We start from the raw sequence: 19,955 nt of genomic DNA, 5'->3' as shown, positions 1-19,955 counted from the left end.
ACTGGAAGGTGAACTCTTAACCATCGGATCACCAGGGAAGTCCCTACTCCCCATCTTTAAAATTTTTTTAAATTTATTTTTTATTAAAAAAAAATTCTACCAGTTTATTGCTTCCAACCCATCTCCCTCCACCCTCGTGCATTCATGCTCGGGCATGTAACCCCATGGACTGCAGCCCTCCAGGCTCCTCTGTTCATGGACTTTTCCAGGCAGGAATACTGGAGTGGGGTTGCCATTTCCTTCTCCGATTTATTTTTCATTGGAAGATAACTGGTTTACGATGTTGTGTTGGTTTCTGCCACATATCAATATGCATCAGTCACAGGTATACATGTGTCCCCTCCCTCTTGAACCTCCCTCCCACCTCCCACCCCATCCCATCCCTCGAGGTCAGCCCAGAGCACCAGGCTTGAGTTCCCAGCACCATACAGCCAATTCCCACTGGGTACCTATTTTCCACATGGTAGTGTATGAGTTTCAGCACACCTCTCTCCATCTGTCCATCCTATTCCTTTCTAGAGACCACAGTCTGTTCTCCATTGGTGCTATGCAAATAGGGTCATCAGTACCATCTTTCTAAGTTCCATATACGTGTGCTATTATTTGCTTTTTCTCCTTCTGACTTACTTCACTCTGTATAACAGGCTCTAGGTTCATCTACCTCATCACAATTGACTCAAATGTGCTCCTTTTCATGGCTGAGTAATATTCTGCTGTGCATGTGTACCACGATTTGTTTATCCACCTATCTGTCGATGGGCATCTAAGTTGCTTCTATGTCCTAGCTACTGTGACTTCCCTGGTGGCTCAGACGGTAAAGCGTCCGCCTAGACCCAGGTTTAATCCCTGGGTGGGGAAGATCCCCTGGAGAAGGAAATAGCAACCCACCTCAGTACTCTTGCCTGGAAAATCCCATGGATGGAGGAGCCTGGTGGGATACAGTCCATGGGGTCACAAAGAGTCAGACACGACTGAGCAACTTCACTTCTTCTTCCTAGGTACTGTAAACAGTGTTTTCAGAAACACTGCCTACCCATAATCTTTTAAAGACAGTTTCTGGAGAAGGAAATGGCAACCCACTCCAGTACTCTTGCCTGGAAAATTCCATGGGCAGAGGAGCCTCGTAGGCTAAAGTCCATGGGGTGGGAAAGAATAGGACATAACTGACAAAAAAAAAAAAAAAAAGAAAGAGGAAAAAAACAGAGAAAGAAAAACAATAAAGACAGTTTCATTCAACCTTTTAAGGGATACCTGACAGATACGGTTTACCCTTTAAATACAAATAGAGGGACACATTTTTCTCTCTCTCTTCTTTTATGTCTGAAAGCTTTTACACTTCTGAGTCCTGATAGCATCAGTTGTTACGCTTACAATCTCATTATAAATGAATATGGGGCAATATCTCAGTTGGCAAATAGGAATGTCCCTGCAAACACCAATTCACAGGAATAATCTCTCGGGTATCCTTACGTGGTTAGTGAACACACACAGTGCCGATGGCAAATAACCATGACACAGAGGAATCTTTCCAGAAAACAGCCTCACCATTTTTAGTGACATCATCTTAGATGACAATCATTTCTATCAGTGCCTCCAATTCAGTGTGCAAGGGACAGCAGAAAGGAAAAAAACTGGGGTAGACAGAAAATATGTGACCCTCAGATAAGAAGAAGAGCAAGCAAGAAGTGGACATCTTAATTCATTCTGATTATTTGCTGATAAGAGAAACATGAAGCCTCAGGCTGAATGGGGTTTATATGCATTTCTTAGCCTCTATCGCTGGGAGAAAAAAATCACATATTTGGTTGGTTCATAATAAGTAGGTTAGGTGTGGCATTCACTGCAAAGGATACATTGTCCCAAATGCTGATTTTCTGTACTTGATAGACATGCACAGAATAAAATGGTTGATTTCTGAACTGCAAATGCATTCCCGGTTTAACCCAGCTCCTTTAATAAAGACAGACGACACAGCCAAACCCTGGAATAATAAACAGCACAGCCAAAAACACACCCATTGCAGCCACAAAGAACCCAAGACACAACTGTCCTGAGGACGCATTGATCGATGTGCAAGCCTCTCAGTTAGGAAACGTGGTTCTTTGCCATTTTTCAGGACACAGATTCAAGTGGTTCATGACAGACTTATCCATATATTTAAGAAAGAAAACACAGATGCAAAGTGGAAAAAAAAAAAGCGGAGGGGGGAGAAAATAGTGGACCTGCTATTCATTCTGCCTCCAAATTGTTTTGGAAAAAGCAAGCAGTTGCTTTTCCAAAGCAAGCTGAGAATGACATCAGTCTTTCACAGAAGCCGTTTCAGGGCACATGAGTCTTATGCATATTCCTTGTATCGAACTCAGAAGCAATGGTTCTGATATTATGGTTGGCAAGGCTAATTGCTTACATTTCTGTCTTGAGACAAGCTATAGCAGAAAATGCACCTCTCTGCTCACTTCCTCTTAAGAGTTCTTCCTCCCGAGCTCTCCACTACTCTTTTTTTTTTTTTAACTTTAAAAAATTATTTATTTGTCCATGCCAAAAGATACGTGGACTATTAGTTCGCTGACCAGGGATTGAACTCACTCCCCTTGCCTTGGAAGCACGGAATCTCAACCACTGAACCACCAGGACGTCCCATCACTACTTCTTTTACCAAACTCGTGTTTTGGGCTTTCATCCAGAAAGACCAAAAGACTATCTGGCAATTGATTCCCTCTCATACGAGACCTCCTTGTTTCAGAGCAAACGAACAAATGACTACATATCAGATAAACGGCTGTGGGTGGCTTTGCAGGTTTCTCGAAAAGCTAAGTCTTTTCTTTGCACGGTAACGCTTTCTTTTTCTGCATGGTTCAGAAATCTCTGTCTCAGCCTTCGGCCACCTGATGCAAAGAGCCGACTCACTGAAAAAGACCCTGATGCTGGGAAAGATTGAGGGCAAAAGGAGAAGGGGGCGGCAGAGGACGAGATGGTTAGCATCACCGACTCGGCGGACAAGAGCTTGAGCAAACTCCGGGAGTCAGTAGAAGACAGAGGAGCCTGGTGTGCTGCCATCCACGGGTCACAAAGAGTCAGAGACAATTTAGCAACCGAACAACAACACGGAGCCCTTCGACTTAATTTAATCAAGTTGTGACCTGTAGGCTATTTCACTATCCTATAAAAGGAACAAAACAGGAACCTGTAGACGCCGCCCTTTGAAGCTCTGTGCTAAAGTTCCTATTGCCAGGAGCCGTTTACTATCATTTATCTGAATCCCTTGGCAGTAGAGGGGAAAAAAAAAAATGAATGCAACTCACCAAGCCATTCACGGTGAAACAGACAAGGTGCCCGCACTTGATCGCAGGACCTCACACAGCTTCTCCGACTGACCACACAGGATGACACCCTGGGCCCTCTGCCTGCCTGGCTTCTGAAGAGTCACTGCAGGGCCCCGGGAAGTTATAGGGAACCATCACCCGGTTGTAAAGTCATCCCCGGACAACCGGTGAATCTCTCATAAAAAAGTTACCTAGGGCCCACGCCTGCATCTCTCCACGTGTCTGTCCCTGACTGCTGAGTGCCTCATGCATAAATCAGAAGGGGAGCTGGGCTTGCTGACCTCAATTGTCATGCCACGGGGGAGGAAGGAATCAAAGGGACATGACGGTCATCTCAGAGGATGTTTAGGCAGAGCGCTTCGGAGGTGCGCTAGGGCTGGCCCATGGCCGACAGGCACACCGGGGTGTGAGTGGGGAAGGGGCGTGTGGAAAGGCAGGGGGGTGGGGGCACGTGCAGGGACCACTGATCACACGGTGGTCCCCAGTGGGGGGGCGGTGACGGGTGAGGGCGGGCACACCGCATGCTCTGAGCACAGTGTGCAGGAAACCATTCCCGCCTCCCTGCCCATCGCCCCCACAAGCTGCACACAGAGCCCCGAGGAATGCATTTCTCACCGCCACTCTGGGCGAGGACGCTGAGCCAGGTCACCCACCCGCCCACCCCCCCAGTCTCGTGGGCGGGGTGCAAAACAGCAGAGAGGAAGTGAGCCCGGGATGCCCCTGCCCACACGTCTGGGGGACGTCTCTACCCATCAAAGGATAACTCGCCCCTGTGACTCTCTGAGGGCAAGAACCTGCCTGCCAGTGCTGGAGATGCCGGAGACTCAGGTTGCTTCCCTGGGTGGGGAAGATCCCCTGGAGGAGGGCATGGCAACCCACTCCAGTATTCCTGCCTGGAGAGTCCCACGGACAGAGACGCCTGGCGGGCTGCAGCCCATGGGGTCGCAAAGAGTCAGACACGACTGGAGCAACTTAGCACTCCTGTCTCTTTTATTTATTTGGCTGTGCCAAGTCTTCCTTGAGACACACGGGAGCATCCACCTTAGTCACTGTCTAGCGGGATGTAGTTCCCTGACCAGGGATTGAAGCCAGGCCTCCTGCATTGGGAGCATGGAGTCTTAGCCACGGGACCCCCAGGGAAGTTCACACCCTGTCTCTCTGACCAAGTCCCCTCCTGTCATCATTTTCTTTTGTTTAGGTTTAAAAAAAAAAAAAGAAGACTCACTCCGTCTTTGTTTTCATGATTCCCCATTTATAAATAAAACATTAGTTTTAATTGTTTTGCATGCCCCGGGCATTTGGCAGGTTCTCCTATAATTAATACATAATGCAGCGGCTGCTGACACATTTCCCATTCTTTATGGAAACCCAGGGATGATAGTAAGGTGAAACCTGAACAAAAAGACTTGAGCCTGAGTAAGCATGACCTGGGGGGAGCTTCTCCAGGGGCTCAGTGGGCAAGAATCCGCTTGCAATGCAGGAGATGTGGGTTCCATCCCTGGGTGGGGAAGATCCCCTGGAGGAGGGCATGGCAACCCACTCCAGTATCTCTTGCCTGGAGAATCCCATGGATAGAGGAGCCTGGTGGGCTACTGTCTACGGAGTCGCAGTCAGACAGGACTGAATGGACTTAGCATGCACGCAGGCGTGACCCAGACATGATCCAAAGGTGACCTCTGGTCTTGGGGTTGGGTGGGGGTGGGGATATCTACAAAACTTACTCGTCGGAGAGATGGTTCAAAGCTTGGCGTGGAGGTCACGATTCCAGCACACCCTGGGATGCTTGTGGTCGCAGACTGCTGTACCAGTGGCTTTAGATTCTAAAACTCCTGGCTTAATTCCGGGGTAAGTCAGTTAGCTGTCCATTAAGGCGTGGTCTTAGTGGTCCGGAGACTTGGAGACAATGAAGAAGGAGCCTCTGGTGTCCTTATGGATCATTCCCTACCCTTCTAGCTGCTCTTGGGTCTCTTCCAGGAAGGAATACAAAGGGACAAGGTCAAAGGACAGACCACACCCCTACGACCCCTACTGCCCAGAGATGGCTCCGGGCCTCTGGAAGCTGACCCGCCCTCAGCAGCGCCTTGGGACAAGTTCCTGGGACCTGTCCCAGCAGATTTCCTTCCCAGGGGCAACTCCAGAGCCTGAGGGGTGGTTCCCTCTCAGCTGGAGTCTCTCCCACCCCCAGGAGCAGAAATCCCAATGGCTGCAAGACCTTGGCTCTGCCCGTCACCACGAGTCACCCAAGGTCAGCATCTCCAAGCACCCAGGCCAATCCAGGTTTTACGGGCATACCACCCTGCCTGGTCCCTCAGGCAGGGATCAGCTCCTCAGGGTCCCAGATCTTCAGCCTGAGGTCTCACCCTCTCTAAGGGGCCTCTCTGAGTCCTCACAGGGCAGGAGTGAAGCAAGAAGACTCACTCCCATTCTCATACACACTAGGAGAGTCAGTTCAGTTCAGTCACTTGGTCACGTCTGACTCTTTGTGACCCCATGGACTTCAGGATGCCAGGCCTCCCTGTCCATCACCAACTACCGGAGCTTGCTCAAACTCATGTTCATTGAGTTGGTGATGCCATCCAACCATCTCATCCTCTGTCATCCCCTTCTCCTGCCTTCAATCTTTCTCGGCATCAGGGTCTTTTCCAGTGAGTCAGTTCTTCACATTTGGTGACCAAAATATTGGAGTTTCAGCTTCAACATCAATCCTTCCAATGTATATTCAGGACTGATTTCCTTTAGGATGGACTAGTTGGATCTCTTTGCAGTCCAACAGACTCTAAAGAGTCGTCTCCAACACAGCTCAAAAGCATCAATTCTTTGGTGCTCAGCTTTCTTTACAGTCCAACTCTCACATTCAGACATGACTACTGGAAAAACACTCCAGGAGAGGCAGGATTCTAATCCCAAAGAAAGCTGTTGTCTTGCCTTTTAAAAAAAAATTTTATTTATTTATTTTCAGATCAGATCAGATCAGATCAGTCGCTCAATCGTGTCTGACTCTTTGCGACCCCATGAATCGCAGCACGCCAGGCCTCCCTGTCCATCACCAACTCCTGGAGTTCACTCAGACTCATGTCCATCGAGTCAGTGATGCCATCCAACCATCTCATCCTCTGCGTCCCCTTCTCCTCTTGCCCACAGTCCCTCCCAGCATCAGAGTCTTTTCCAATGAGTCAACTCTTTGCATGAGGTGGCCAAAGTACTGGAGTTTCAGCTTTAGCATCATTCCTTCCAAAGAAATCCCAGGGCTGATCTCCTTCAGAATGGACTGGTTGGATCTCCTTGCAGTCCAAGGGACTCTCAAGAGTCTTCTCCAATACCACAGTTCAAAAGCATCAATTCTTCGGCACTCAGCCTTCTTCACAGTCCAACTCTCACATCCATACATGACCACAGGAAAAACCATAGCCTCGACTAGACGGACCTTTGTTAACAAAGTAATGTCTCTGCTTTTGAATATGCTATCTAGGTTGGTCATAACTTTCCTTCCAAGGAGTAAGCGTCTTTTAATTTCATGGCTGCAGTCACCATCTGCAGTGATTTTGGAGCCCAGAAAAATAAAGTCTGACACTGTTCCACTGTTTCCCATCTACTTCCCATGAAGTGATGGGACCGGATGCCATGATCTTCATTTTCTGAATGTTGAGCTTTAAGCCAACTTTTTCACTCTCCTCTTTCACTTTCATCAAGAGGCTTTTGAGTTCCTCTTCACTTTCTGCCATAAGGGTGGTGTCATCTTCATATCTGAGATTATTGATATTTCTCCCGGCAATCTTGATTCCAGTTTGTGTTTCTTCCAGTCCAGTGTTTCTCATGATGTACTCTGCATAGAAGTTAAATAAGCAGGGTGACGGTATACAGCCTTGACGAATTCCTTTTCCTATTTGGAACCAGTCTGTTGTTCCATGTCCAGTTCTAACTGTTGCTTCCTGACCTGCATACAGATTTCTCAAGAGGCAGATCAGGTGGTCTGGTATTCCCATCTCTTTCAGAATTTTCCACAGTTTATTGTGATCCACACAGTCAAAGGCTTTGGCATAGTCAATAAAGCAGAAATAGATGTTTTTCTGGAACTCTCTTGCTTTTTCCATGATCCAGCAGATGTTAGCAATTTGATCTCTGGTTGCTCTGCCTTTTCTAAAACCAGCTTGAACATCAAGAAGTTCACGGTTCACATATTGCTGAAGCCTGGCTTGGAGAATTTTGAGCATTACTTTACTAGCGTGTGAGATGAGTGCAATTGTGTGGTAGTTTGAGCATTCTTTGGCATTGTCTTTCTTTGGGATTGGAATGCAAACTGTCCTTTTCCAGTCCTGTGACCACTGCTGAGTTGTCCAAATTTGCTGGCATATTGAGTGCAGCACTTTCACAGCATCATATTTCAGGATTTGGAATAGCTCAACTGGAATTCCATCACCTCCACTAGCTTTGTTCATAGTGATGCTTTCTAAGGCCCACTGGACTTCACATTCCAGGATGTCTGGCTCTAGGTGAGTGATCACACCATCGTGATTATCTTGGTCGTGAAGATCTTTTTTGTACAGTTCTTCTGTGTATTTTTGCCATCTCTTCTTAATATCTTCTGCTTCTGTTAGGTCCATACCATTTCTGTCCTTTATCAAGCCCATCTTTGCATGAAATGTTCCTTTGGTATCTCTTATTTTCTTGAAGAGATCTCTAGTCTTTCCCATTCTATTGTTTTCCTCTATTTCTTTGCATTGATCACTGAAGAAGGCTTTCTTATCTCTTCTTGCTATTCTTTGGAACTCTGCATTCAGATGTTTATATCTTTCCTTTTCTCCTTTGCTTTTCGCTTCTCTTCTTTTCACAGCTATTTGGAAGGCCTCCCCAGACAGCCATTTTGCTTTTTTGCATTTCTTTTCCATGGGGATGGTATTGATCCCTGTCTCCTGTACAATGTCACGAACCTCATTCCATAGTTCATCAGGCACTCTATCTATCAGATCTAGGCCCTTAAATCTATTTCTCACTTCCACTGTATAATCATAAGGGATTTGATTTAGGTCATACCTGAATGGTCTAGTGGTTTTCCCTACTTTCTTCAATTTAAGTCTGAATTTGGCAATAAGGAGTTCATGGTCTGAACCATGGTCAGCTCCTGGTCTTGTTTTTACTGACGGTATAGAGCTTCTCCATCTTTGGCTGCAAAGAATATAATCAATCTGATTTCGGTGTTGACCATCTGGTGATGTCCATGTGTAGAGTCTTCTCTTGTGTTGTTGGAAGAGGGTGTTTGTTATGACCAATGCATTCTGTTGGCAAAACTCTATCAGTCTTTGCCCTGCTTCATTCCGTATTCCAAGGCCAAATTTGCCTGTTACTCCAGGTGTTTCTTAACTTCCTACTTTTGCATTCCAGTCCCCTATAATGAAAAGGACATCTTTTTTGAGTGTTAGTTCTAAAAGGTCTTGTAGGTCTTCATAGAACCGTTCAACTTCAGCTTCTTCACCATTACTGGTTGGGGCATAGACTTGGATTACTGTGATATTGAATGGTTTGCCTTGGAAAAGAACAGAGATCATTCTGTCGTTTTTGAGATTGCATCCAAGTACTGCATTTCGGACTCTTTTGTTGACCATGATGGCTACTCCGTTTCTTCTGAGGGATTCCTGCCCGCAGTAGTAGATACAATGGTCATCTGAGTTAAATTCACCCATTCCAGGCCATTTCAGTTCGCTGATTCCTAGAATGTCGACATTCACTCTTGCCATCTCTTTATTTTCAGTGGAGGCTAATTAGTTTACAACATTGTGGTGGTTTCTGCCCTACATCGACAGGAATCAGCCATGGGTGTACGACCCAGCAGTCCCACTGCGGGGCATACACAGTGAGGAGAGCAGAACTGAAAGAGACACGCGTACCCCAGTGTTCATCGCAGCCCTGTTTACAATAGCTATGCTCTTGTTTTCTGTTCCTGCTGCCAGAACACAGAGCCCATGGAGGTTTCGGCTGCCTGCATTAACTATTCCTCCAGGACTTAATTTTTTTTTTTTTTTTGCCCCTCAGCCAGCCCTTGTGAGTGAAGTTGCTCAGTCGTGTCTGACTCTTTGCGACCCCATGTACTGTAGCCCGCCAGGCTCCCCCGTCCATGGGATTCTCCAGGCAAGAATACTGGAGTAGGTTGCCATTTCCTTCTCCAGGGGATTTTCCCGACCCAGGGATCAAACCCAGGTCTCCCGCATTGCAGGCAGACACTTTACCCTCTGAGCCCTTACTACCCTGCTATCATAAACATTCCCTCCGCGTCCCAAGGATTTATCTTACTGAAGGGAAGGCAGACTTGAAGTCAGGCCCCAGGCTAATCATGTGACGAGCCCGGAGCAGTGGTTGGCTTTTGTCCTGCATTCAAGGCAAGGTTCCTCACCAGATAGAGAAGCAGGGTGCAGTGCATGGAACGTAAATCGAGGCTCCTTTGGGGCCAGTTTTTTTGGGGGGAGGGGCTTCCCTGCTAGCTCAGACAATAAAGAATCTGCCTGCTAATGGAGGAGACCTGGGTATAATCCCGGGGTCTGGAAGATCCACTCTTCCCACTCCAGGATTCTTGCCTGGAGAATTCCCATGGACAGAGGAGCCTGGTGGGCTATGGTCCATGGGGTCACAGAGAGTCAGACACGACTGAGCAACTGACCCTTGGGCCAGTTTTAGAGACTCAAGTTAAAAGACTGCACCTGAGCTATGTAAGCCACTGCACTCTGAGGTCAGGAAGAGCAGAGGCTTTGTGTTATTCACCCTTGCAGGGAATGCCCTGGTGGTCCAGGAGTCCGCTCCATGTCCCAAAGGCAAGGGATGCGAGTTCGATCCCCAGTCGGGGAACTAAGATCCCACATGCCAGGCACCCTCCAACTGCCGCCCCCTCACTCCCTGACCCCTGCAGAACGGAAACCCTTGGAGAGTGTTCGACACCTGTCTCACTACACTGGTCACCAAGGGAACCCTCAAGCTAAAACTGGACATGCCTTCTGGCTTGGGACTCTGCAGAAGAGTCCAACGGACAAACAGCTGGTGGAGAATCCCAGCGGAGGGCAGTCAGTCCAAGACTGGCAAGTGGAGACTCATTCTCCAAGACTGAACTGAGGCTTGGCCCTGAGGGTGTTGAGTGGGGGGACTGACATCTCAGGGCAAATCAGGCAGCTGGGACGAGGGCGACCGGACACTTGTGGGAGGCTCCTCTCTTGAGCCGCACGGGGGCCTGGAAGCTCAGGATCCACTGGGCGGCTGCCTTATGATCATCTGCAATCAGCGTCTATTCTCTCTGTATGCATGGGACCAAGTGGGCACATTCCCGGGGTACGGGTCCTGCTGTGAATTTCAGGATGGGCTCAGCTACTCTCCAGCAAGCCACCGCCACCTCCAAAAGCCCAGGAATGTTCACTAGTACATAGAGAAGGAATAAACAACAAGGCCCTGTGATACGAGAGAGTGGGAGAAGAATACACTGGTCTAACTGAGTCACCTTGCTGTACAGCAGAGATTAACACAACACTGCAAGTCAAGGATACTTCATTGACATGTATAAAAGTAAAGTCCAGAAACCTGAACGAGTATACATATAGAAGGGATAAACAACAAGCTCCTTCTACAGTTGGACCTCTACAGAGCACAGGGAACTCTTTTCAATACCCTGTGATAAAAGAGAAAGGAGAATTACAGGGCAGCAATAGAGAAACCAAGACCCTGATGCTGGGAAAGACTGAGGGTGGGAGGAGAAGGGGACGACAGAGGATGAGATGGTTGGATGGCATCCCCGACTCAATGGATATGAGTTTGAGTAAACTCCGGGAGTTGGTGATGGACAGGGAGGCCTGGCGTGCTGTGGTCCATAGGGTTGCAAAGAGTCGGACACGACTGAACAACTGAACTGAATTGAATGGAGAAACAGATATAGACAACAGACTTGTGGACACGGGGAGAAGGGAGGAGAGGGTGAGATGTATGGAGAGAGTAACATGGAAACTTACGTTACCATATTTAAAACAGATAGCCAACGGGAAGTTGCTAAATGTCTCAGGAAACTCAAACAGGGGCTCTGTATCAACCTGGGGGTGAGGAGGGAGATGGGAAAGTGAAGTCGCTCAGTTGTGTCCGACTCTTTGTGACCCCATGGACTGCAGCCTACCAGGCTCCTCCGTCCATGGGATTTTTCAGGCAAGAATACTGGGGTGCCATTGCCTTCTCTGGAGGTAGATGGGGAGGGAGGTTCAAAAGGGAGGGGACATATGTATACCTATGGCTGATTCATGTGGAGGTTTGACAGAAAACAGCAAAATTCTGTAAAGCAATTATCCTTCAATAAAAAAATAAATTAAATTAATAAAAAAAGAGAGGATGGAAAGTATATATATATATATATATATATGTCTAACTGAGTCACTTTGCTGTACAGCAGAGATTAACACCACACTGTAAATCAAGTAAACTTCAGTAAAAGGTATAAAAATAAAGCCCGGAAATGCTAACTATTATATACAGGAGGAATAAACAGCAAGATGCTACCGTATAGACCAGGGAACGCTGTTCAGTATCCTGTGATAAGGCATAGTGGAAAAAGAATACGAAAAAGAACATATACGTATAACTGCATCACTTCGTTGTACAGCAGAAGTTAACACAACACTGGAAATCAGCTCTACTTCGTTAAAAAAATATAATAAAAAAAATGAAACCCAGAAATGCTTACAATTATACACAGGTTGAGTACACAACAAGATCCCACTGTATTGCACATGGAACTCTATTTGATATCCTGGGATGAATCATAACGGAGAAGAATATTAAAAAAAAAAAACAATGGACGGCCGCCTTGGTGGCTCAGACAGCATAGAATCCACCTGCAATGCAGGAGATGCGGGTTCGATCCCTGGGTCGGGAAGATCCCCTGGAGAAGGAAATGGCAACCCACTCCAGTATTCCTGTCTGGAGAATGCCACAGACAGAGGAGTCTGGGTCCATCGGGGCTTCAAAGAGTCGGACATGACTAACACTTTCACTTTTTTTTTTTCATACATATGTGTAACTGAATTGCCGTGCCGTAGGGCAGAAATTGACACCACCCTGTAAATCGACTCTAATACAGTAAAAAATAAGAAAATAAACATGAAGCCCAGAAATGCTAGAATATGACAACCGCTGTTACATCTCTAAGTCATGTCTAACTCTTTGCAGCCCCATGGACCGTAGCCTGCCAGGCTCCTCTATCCATGGGATTCTGCAGGCAAGAATACTGGAGTGGGTTGCCATTTCCTTCTCCAGGGGATCTTCCTGATCCACGGATTGAACCCGGGTCTTCTGCATTGCAGGCAGTTTCTTTACCAACTGAGCTACGTGTTGAGACTCTCCATGGAGGCTAAAGGGAGGTTCTCTGGCAGCAAAGAGCAGAACACACGTGGACCCCATTCACTGACTCAGTCCTCTGGGGCCACACATAACATGAACCAGAGCTGAACAACAGAGGGAGACAAAAAAATCTGAGTCATTTCAAGGTTGCTGTTTTTGGTTATTTATGGTTTTTAATTATCAAGCACAACCCGTTTCTTCACAAGCTGGGCTAATCACAGTCTTGTCTTTGATATACTGCTTTCGGGGACTTGAAGGTATTATGCCTTTATTATCAAACCCCAAATAGAGTCCCAGTAAATTACCTTCCTTTTTGTGGCATTCCGGTGACTCCAAGAGGGGAGAGGGTCACCAGGATTGATCGCCACGGAGGTTCTTTCAGGGGAGACAGGGCTGGAATAGATGCTTTTTTAAACGTTCTTCTTTATCCATTCATATACTGGCTGGGTGCCCACAAACATATTTGATTGAAATGTGTCTGCAAAGGAACAAAATACATGTAGTGTAACTGTTTAATCCATCCCGTCCACTGAACCTACTACACAACTCTGAAGCTTGAACAATTCTCTTTACCCTTTGTATGACACATACACCAAATTTTACAGAAGGAGTTTTCATCTACATTTCTTTTTCTTTTCTTTTTTTGGCTGTGCTGGGTCTTCATTGCTACTCTGGCTTTTCTCTGGTTGTGTTGAGCAGGGTCTGCTCTCTATTTGCGGGGTGTGGGCTGCTCATTGAGGTGGTTTCCCTTATTGTAAAGCCTAGACTCTAGCATTCACGGGCTTCAGAAGTTGTGGCTCCCGGGGTCTAGAACACAGGCTCAGTGGCACATGGGCTGAGTTACCCAGGGGCACGTGGGATCTTTCTGAACCAGGGCTGGAACCCATGTCTCTTGCATTGGCCCTTGGATTCTTTACCACGGAGCCAATGGGGAAGCCCACAACCTAAACTTCTTACGGCAACACACAAGTCTATCTATCAATAATATGATGTTTGCACATATACAAATTCAGTATGTGTATGTGATATGCCTGATCTTTCCTCTTGCTTTTCTTATACTCACATCCATGCATAATTATTCATTGGAAGGACTGATGCTGAAGCTAAAGCTCTAATACTTTGGCCACCTGATGTGAAGAACTGACTCACTGGAAAAGACCCTGATGCTGGGAAAGATTGAGGGCAGGAGGAGAAGTGGACGACAGAGGATGAGATGGTTGGATGGCATCACCGACTCAATGGACATGAGTTTGAGTAAACTCTAGGAGTTGGTGATGGACAGGGAAGCCTGGCGTGCATGGGGCTGCAGAGAGTCAGACACGACTGAGCGACTGAACTGAACTGATAACACAGAGGAATGTGTGTCTCTGTAAGTTTAAATTTTATGTAAACACAATGCCTCAAGTTTCCTAAAGTCACACACACAACTCGATTCCTTACATATATCACATAAATGTGTGTGCATGTCTATATATACACACACATCCCATTTTCATGATTGTTAAACTCTTTACCCTTTGAGCTACTTCAGGTTCTCTGTCTGTACAATTTACTATGCAAATTTATGCTTACTTTAATGCTCTGGGTACCACAGTGACTTGCCAGGATGCTAAGTTCATTCTCAATGATTGCTTTAGGACAATCTAGTCAAGAGAGCTGGAAGGTCTCAGTGGACCCCAAGCACACCAGTAGTCTGGCACTTCTAAAAGCATATTCTTGGTGCAGGGCTGGGGAGGCAACAGAGATGCAACTCAATGGGAAGTTAACAGAGGTTACTTTCTTGTTAAAGGGAGTGTGTGATGTGTTTGGGAAATGCTAGGTTTAAAGAAAAAAAAAAAATGAGAGAAGTGTATCCTGGACCTGAATCATTGTGAGTGGACAAGGGGTTTGTGGATTTCGGATGGACCATACAAGCTGCCCTACTTTTTCCAGGCTTGTGTTATCTTAGGGAAGGAGAGGAGGCGACCAGCAGCCTGCTTTCCGCTGCTGTCTTTCTGCTGTCTGCTTCACTGTGGTTTGCTTGGTTAGGCTAAATAGGACAAAACCTGCTTCTCTGGGCAAGGCTGGGCTAAGAGTTGCTTAGTCGGACACTGTGCTGCTGCTATTATGGGTTAACATTCAAATGGCAGATGGAAAAAAACCAAATGTTTCTTCATTTGGTTTATTTTGGGGACTTTCGTTTTCCTTTTTTTCAAATAGTATATTTTTTTTTTTTGCTGGTGGTCTCCAGGATAGATAGAGGGAGGGAGGGAGGGAGGGATGGATGGATGGACAGATAGACAGACATAGATGGATGGATGGACAGACAGACATGGATGGATGGATGGATAGATAGATAAGACAGAGCAATAGACAGATGGATAGATAGATTGGACAGATAGATACAAGGATAGAGGGATGGATGGATACAGAGTTAGATAGACAGACACAGGTGGATGGATTCATGGATGACAAACAGACAGATAGATATGATAGAATTGACAGATGGATAGATACGCAGACAGACATAGATGGATGGATGGATAGATAGATCAATGGATGTGGAGAAAGACATGGACAGGATGGATAGATGGGATTGATGGATAGATAGATGGATGGACATATGGATGGATGGATGGATGGATGATGTATGTATGTATGGATGGATGGATGGATAGATGGATGGACATACAGATGGATGGATGGATGGATGATGGATGGATGGATGGATGGATGGACATATGGATGGATGGATGGATAGATGGATGGATGGATGGACGGATGGATGATGGATGGATAGATGGATGGACATATGGATGGATGGATGGATAGATGGGTGGACATATGGATGGATGGATGAATGGATGGATGGATGATGGATGGTTGGATGGATGGATGGATGGACATATGGATGGATGGATGGATGATGGATGCACATATGGATGGATGGATAGATGGATTTATGAATGAATGGATGGATGGATGGATAGATAGATGGATGGATGGATAGATGGACGTATGGATGGAGAATAGATGGATGAAGGATAGATAGACGTATGGATGGATGGATGGATGGATAGAGAGATGGCTGGATGGATGCATACATAGATGGATGGATGGATGGATGGATAGATAGATGGATGGGCGGATGGATAGGTAGATGGATAGACATATGGATGGATGGATAGAGAGATGGATGGATGGATGGATGATAGATGTGATAGAGGGATAGACAGATGGATAGATAGGTAGATAGAGAGATATGATAGAGGGATAGATAGATGGATAGAGAGATGGAGAGATGGATACACACATAGACAGAATCATGAATGCATTTGATTTTCTCATCAGTCATCTATGAGGGATGTGGTTTTGACAATCCACAGCAGAAGAAACCTCAAAAACACAGACAATATAAAAATAGATAGTTCTGCCTGTCGGTTCCTTGAGAAGAAGCAAGACACCACTCTCCCTGGACTCAACTGATTTCCTGTTTTCTTCATAAAATCATCACAAGCCAAGATTCTCATGCATCTGCTCACCACACGCACCACGGGATTTGAGGGGATCAGTGGCCAAGACCCCCTGGGAAGCCTGGGTGAAATGCAGATATTGGTTCAGGTGGGTTTGGTGGGGCCTGGGGGGTCTGCATTTTTGGCAAGATCCCAGATGGTGCTGATGCTGCTGGTCTGTGGACCACTTCTGCTGTCTACCACTGCGAGGAGTAAACGGAGCCCTCTCTGGCAGGCAGGTCATCTGGGTGGTAGTCTGATAGCAAAGACGGTCAAGACAAATGACCTTACTGCAAAAATACCAACTGCACCCAGGAGGAAAATACCACAAGCAGAACATGCAGCCATCCACATCAGGCATCCCTCCCAGAGCTTCCTGGGCTGGACACAAATGGGTGGGTGGAGGGGAGCGGAACCATAGTCCCTACTGCCACGCCAGCTATGTACGGAAGCCAGAGCTTGCTTCTTCTTTCTTTGTAGTAAAGGACTGTATTTACTAACATAGCATATTTAGTTGAGTGGGGGCTTCCAAGAAGGCTCAGTGGTCAAGAATCCGCCTGCCAATGCCAGAGATGCAAGAGATGTGGGTTCAATCCCTGGGTCGGGAAGATCCCTTGGAGGAGGAAATGGCAATCCACTCCAGTATTCTTGCCTGGAGAATCCCATGGACAGAGGAGCCTGGTGGGGTTACAGTCCATGGGGTCACCTGGAGTCAGACATGACTGAGCATGCATGCATGTTTAGTTGAGCACCTACTATCTACCAGGCCTCACTAGGATGTGGTGGCAGAGGGGGTCTTTCTCCTGAGCTTGCTGATGTGTAGGTACGGGGCTCAGACATAGCCATAGCAAACTGCCCATGTAAACAATGGAGAATCACAGCTCTGAAGTGTTAGGGTAGAGCTCAGAGATCACATGGAATATGTAAATAAGGAGATCTTGCCTTCAGGTAGATGATAAAGGCATTCCTTTTTGTTAAAAAATTTCTATTTATTTATTTGGCTGCTCTGAGTCTTACTTGCAGCATGCAGGATCCTCACTACGGCATGCGAACTCTTAGCTGCTGCCTGTGGGATCTAGTTCCCTGACCAGGGATGGAACTCGGGCCCGCCTACATTGCAAGCATGGACTCTTAGCCACCAGACCACCAGGAAAGTCCTAAAACCAGAGCTCTTAGTTTCCCCGCCTTGTCACAGGAGAATCCCTGCGTGGGCCCATCCTGACGCTGAACGTGATGTGGAAGCCCTTCTCCTTGGGCTGGAGGAAGCAGGGGGCAAGGTTCGTGAGCCCCCCATGGCTGGAGCAGAGCAGACTCTACAGGCGCCCACCTGCCAGGAGCCGCAGGGACCACCGGGCTCCGGTCTGCCCTGCCACCAATCTCAGCTGAGTGGAACCCATGCCTCACAGACACGCGAAGACAAGGATGGGGCAGAGGGAGGTGACGGATGGCGAGACAGACGGCTCCAGCAAGCCGGCAACCAGACAGACAGACCCTAGCTCTCCAGGAGCTGTGCGACCTCGCCCAGTTCCCGTCAGCTTGCTTATCTGGCATCTCGAAGGAAAGGGTTAATTAGCAGGACACTTAACTGGGTTTTACAAGCGTGGAAGGACACGTTGTCTAAGTTGCAAAATGAGCGTGTTGTTGTCAGGAGGTCTTGTAAAAAGGAATCAGTGAAATGTTTCAGGTCTACGGGGAGCACATTCTTATTTTTTTTCTCTAATGCCTCTTGAGTCCCAGACTGAGAGCTCTTTGAATCAGGTCAAGGATTCTTGGAGTCAAGGGACATGAAGATGCTGACTGCATATGCAGGGCAGAACCTCTGAGCTGCAGCTCCGCCTTCTTGTTTCAGTAGGCTCCTGGGATCCCGTGCACATAGGACTCCTTATATGTGTGTGCATGTGTGTATGCGTAGACAGAAATACAGATAGGTGGATAGAGAGATAAATGGATAGATGGATAGTTAGAATATAGGTGGATAGACAGATAGATGGATGTATGGATATAGGTGGATGATAGATAGAAGGATGGATGGACAGATTAGATGGCAGGAGGAGACCCGAGTTCAATCCCTGGGTCGGGAAGATCCCCTGGAGGAAGAAATGGCAGCCCACTCCAGTCTTCTTGCCTGGAGGATCCCCTGCACAGAGGAGCCTGGTGGGCTACTGTCCATGGGGTCCCAAGGAGTCGGACACGACTGAGCAACTGATACACGCACAGATGGTTGGATGGACAGATAAACGGATAAACAGAAGATGGATTGATGAGTAGATGGATGAAGGATGGACAGAGAGATAGGATGGATAGATGGACAGATAAATGCATAGATGGATACATAGATAGGAGATGGATGGATCGATACATGGATGGGTACATAGAGGGATGGATACATATATAGAAGGATAGGTGGATAGATAGAAGGATGGATGGATGGATAGATGGGTGGACAAACAGAAGCGTGGATGGACAGATGGATGGATGGGTGGACAGATAGTGGCTGGATCTATAGGATTGATAGATGGATGGACTGATAACCAGACATACAGGAGGTGTTTGCTACTGGCATTTAGCAGGTGGAGACAAGGAAGGCTGCTACATACCCTACAGCGCCCAGAAACAATCCTCCTGCTGCTAAAAATTATCCTATTATTTTGCCAGGGCGGCCATAACAAAGTACCATAGGCTGGACGGCTTCTAAGTAACACACTTGAGTGTGTTCTCGCCCCGTCCTGGAGGCTGGAAGTTACCGATCCAGGTGCGGGCAGGCTGGGTTCCTCCCGAGGCCTCTCTCCTGGGCGTGTCGACGGCCGTCTGCTCCCTGTGCCCTGACGTGGCCGTCCCCCCACCCCCGTGTGTGTCTGTGTGCTGACCTCCTCTTTTTATAAGGACCCCGGTCCTGCAGGATCAGGGCCCACCCTAGTGACTTCCTTTTATCTTCATCGCCCCCTCTTTAAAGATCTCCAAACACAGCCACATTTAGAGGTCCCGGACGTTCAGCCAGGACATCCACATTGAATTTGGGGGCACACAATTCAGTGCGTAATGACCTTCCTGCCCCAAATATGTACAGTGCTGAGGTGGTGGTGGTGGTGGTGGGGAACCCTGCACTCGGGGTACACAGGCAAGTGGTCTCTGCAGGGTTCCCAAACCTCAACTCACCACTTCTTTCTCTGCTTCCCTTATCTGCGTGCTCCAGGCCTTGGGGCCACCTGCCCCAAGGGCCACCCCTGGTGTCATATCAGCCCACACAGCCCCTGAGGCCAGAGGTCTGCAGCAAAACCTGCATTTCCAGTCATCAGGGTCAGCGACCTTAGCTTCAGGCACCTGCCCCTAATGACACACTCCCTGCTTGAAAGGCCTGCAGGAGCGGGCTCACGCCTGTCACGTTTTCCCTGCCTTGTTCACTCTCCTGGGCTGGATGGTCTCCTAACTCTGCACGATTGGGTGGTAGCTCAAGATAGGCTGGTGGTGGGTCCCCGTAAAAACCTGCGGGGGAAACGCTCCCTGCCTGCAGGGCTGTCAGTGTGAAACCGGGTAACCAACCTGCAGTCACTCTACATAGGACAGAAGTAAGCAGACAACCTGGGTTACCGATTTTTTTAAAGAACAGAAGACGATATTCTCTGATGGACAGAACGTTTGAGTCCCCCTAAAACTCCTAGCTGGAAGCCGTAACCCCCAGTGAGCTAGGATATGGAGGTGGGATCTTTGAGCATTTACTTGTAATTTTCTATATTTTTTAAAGCTCATTTAGAGCCCCCTTTTTTTTTTTTTTACTTTTTATTTTGTA

At 47.3% G+C, this 19,955-nt stretch overlaps 1 protein-coding gene across 3 annotated transcripts in view; it reads right to left on the bottom strand.

The window, feature by feature from the left end:
• STS (steroid sulfatase) overlaps positions 1 to 19,955 on the bottom strand; it is a 163,923-nt gene that overhangs the window by 134,752 nt on the left and 9,216 nt on the right. For 2 of the 3 annotated variants that reach the window (XM_070366315.1, XM_070366316.1), the window contains exon 2: positions 12,983 to 13,155. The exons of the other annotated variant lie outside the window; for it this stretch is intronic. In XM_070366315.1, the coding sequence (XP_070222416.1) occupies positions 12,983 to 12,999 (17 nt within the window). In that variant the 5' untranslated portion in view covers positions 13,000 to 13,155. The remainder of the gene's footprint in view (positions 1 to 12,982; positions 13,156 to 19,955) is intronic. 3 annotated transcript variants of the gene reach the window in all.

This window comes from Bos mutus, chromosome X, assembly GCF_027580195.1.
Source record: "Bos mutus isolate GX-2022 chromosome X, NWIPB_WYAK_1.1, whole genome shotgun sequence".
Classification (NCBI taxonomy): Eukaryota; Metazoa; Chordata; class Mammalia; order Artiodactyla; family Bovidae; genus Bos; species Bos mutus.
The sequence above is the reverse complement of the archived record's forward strand: the minus strand, read 5'-3'. Positions and strand labels throughout refer to the sequence as shown.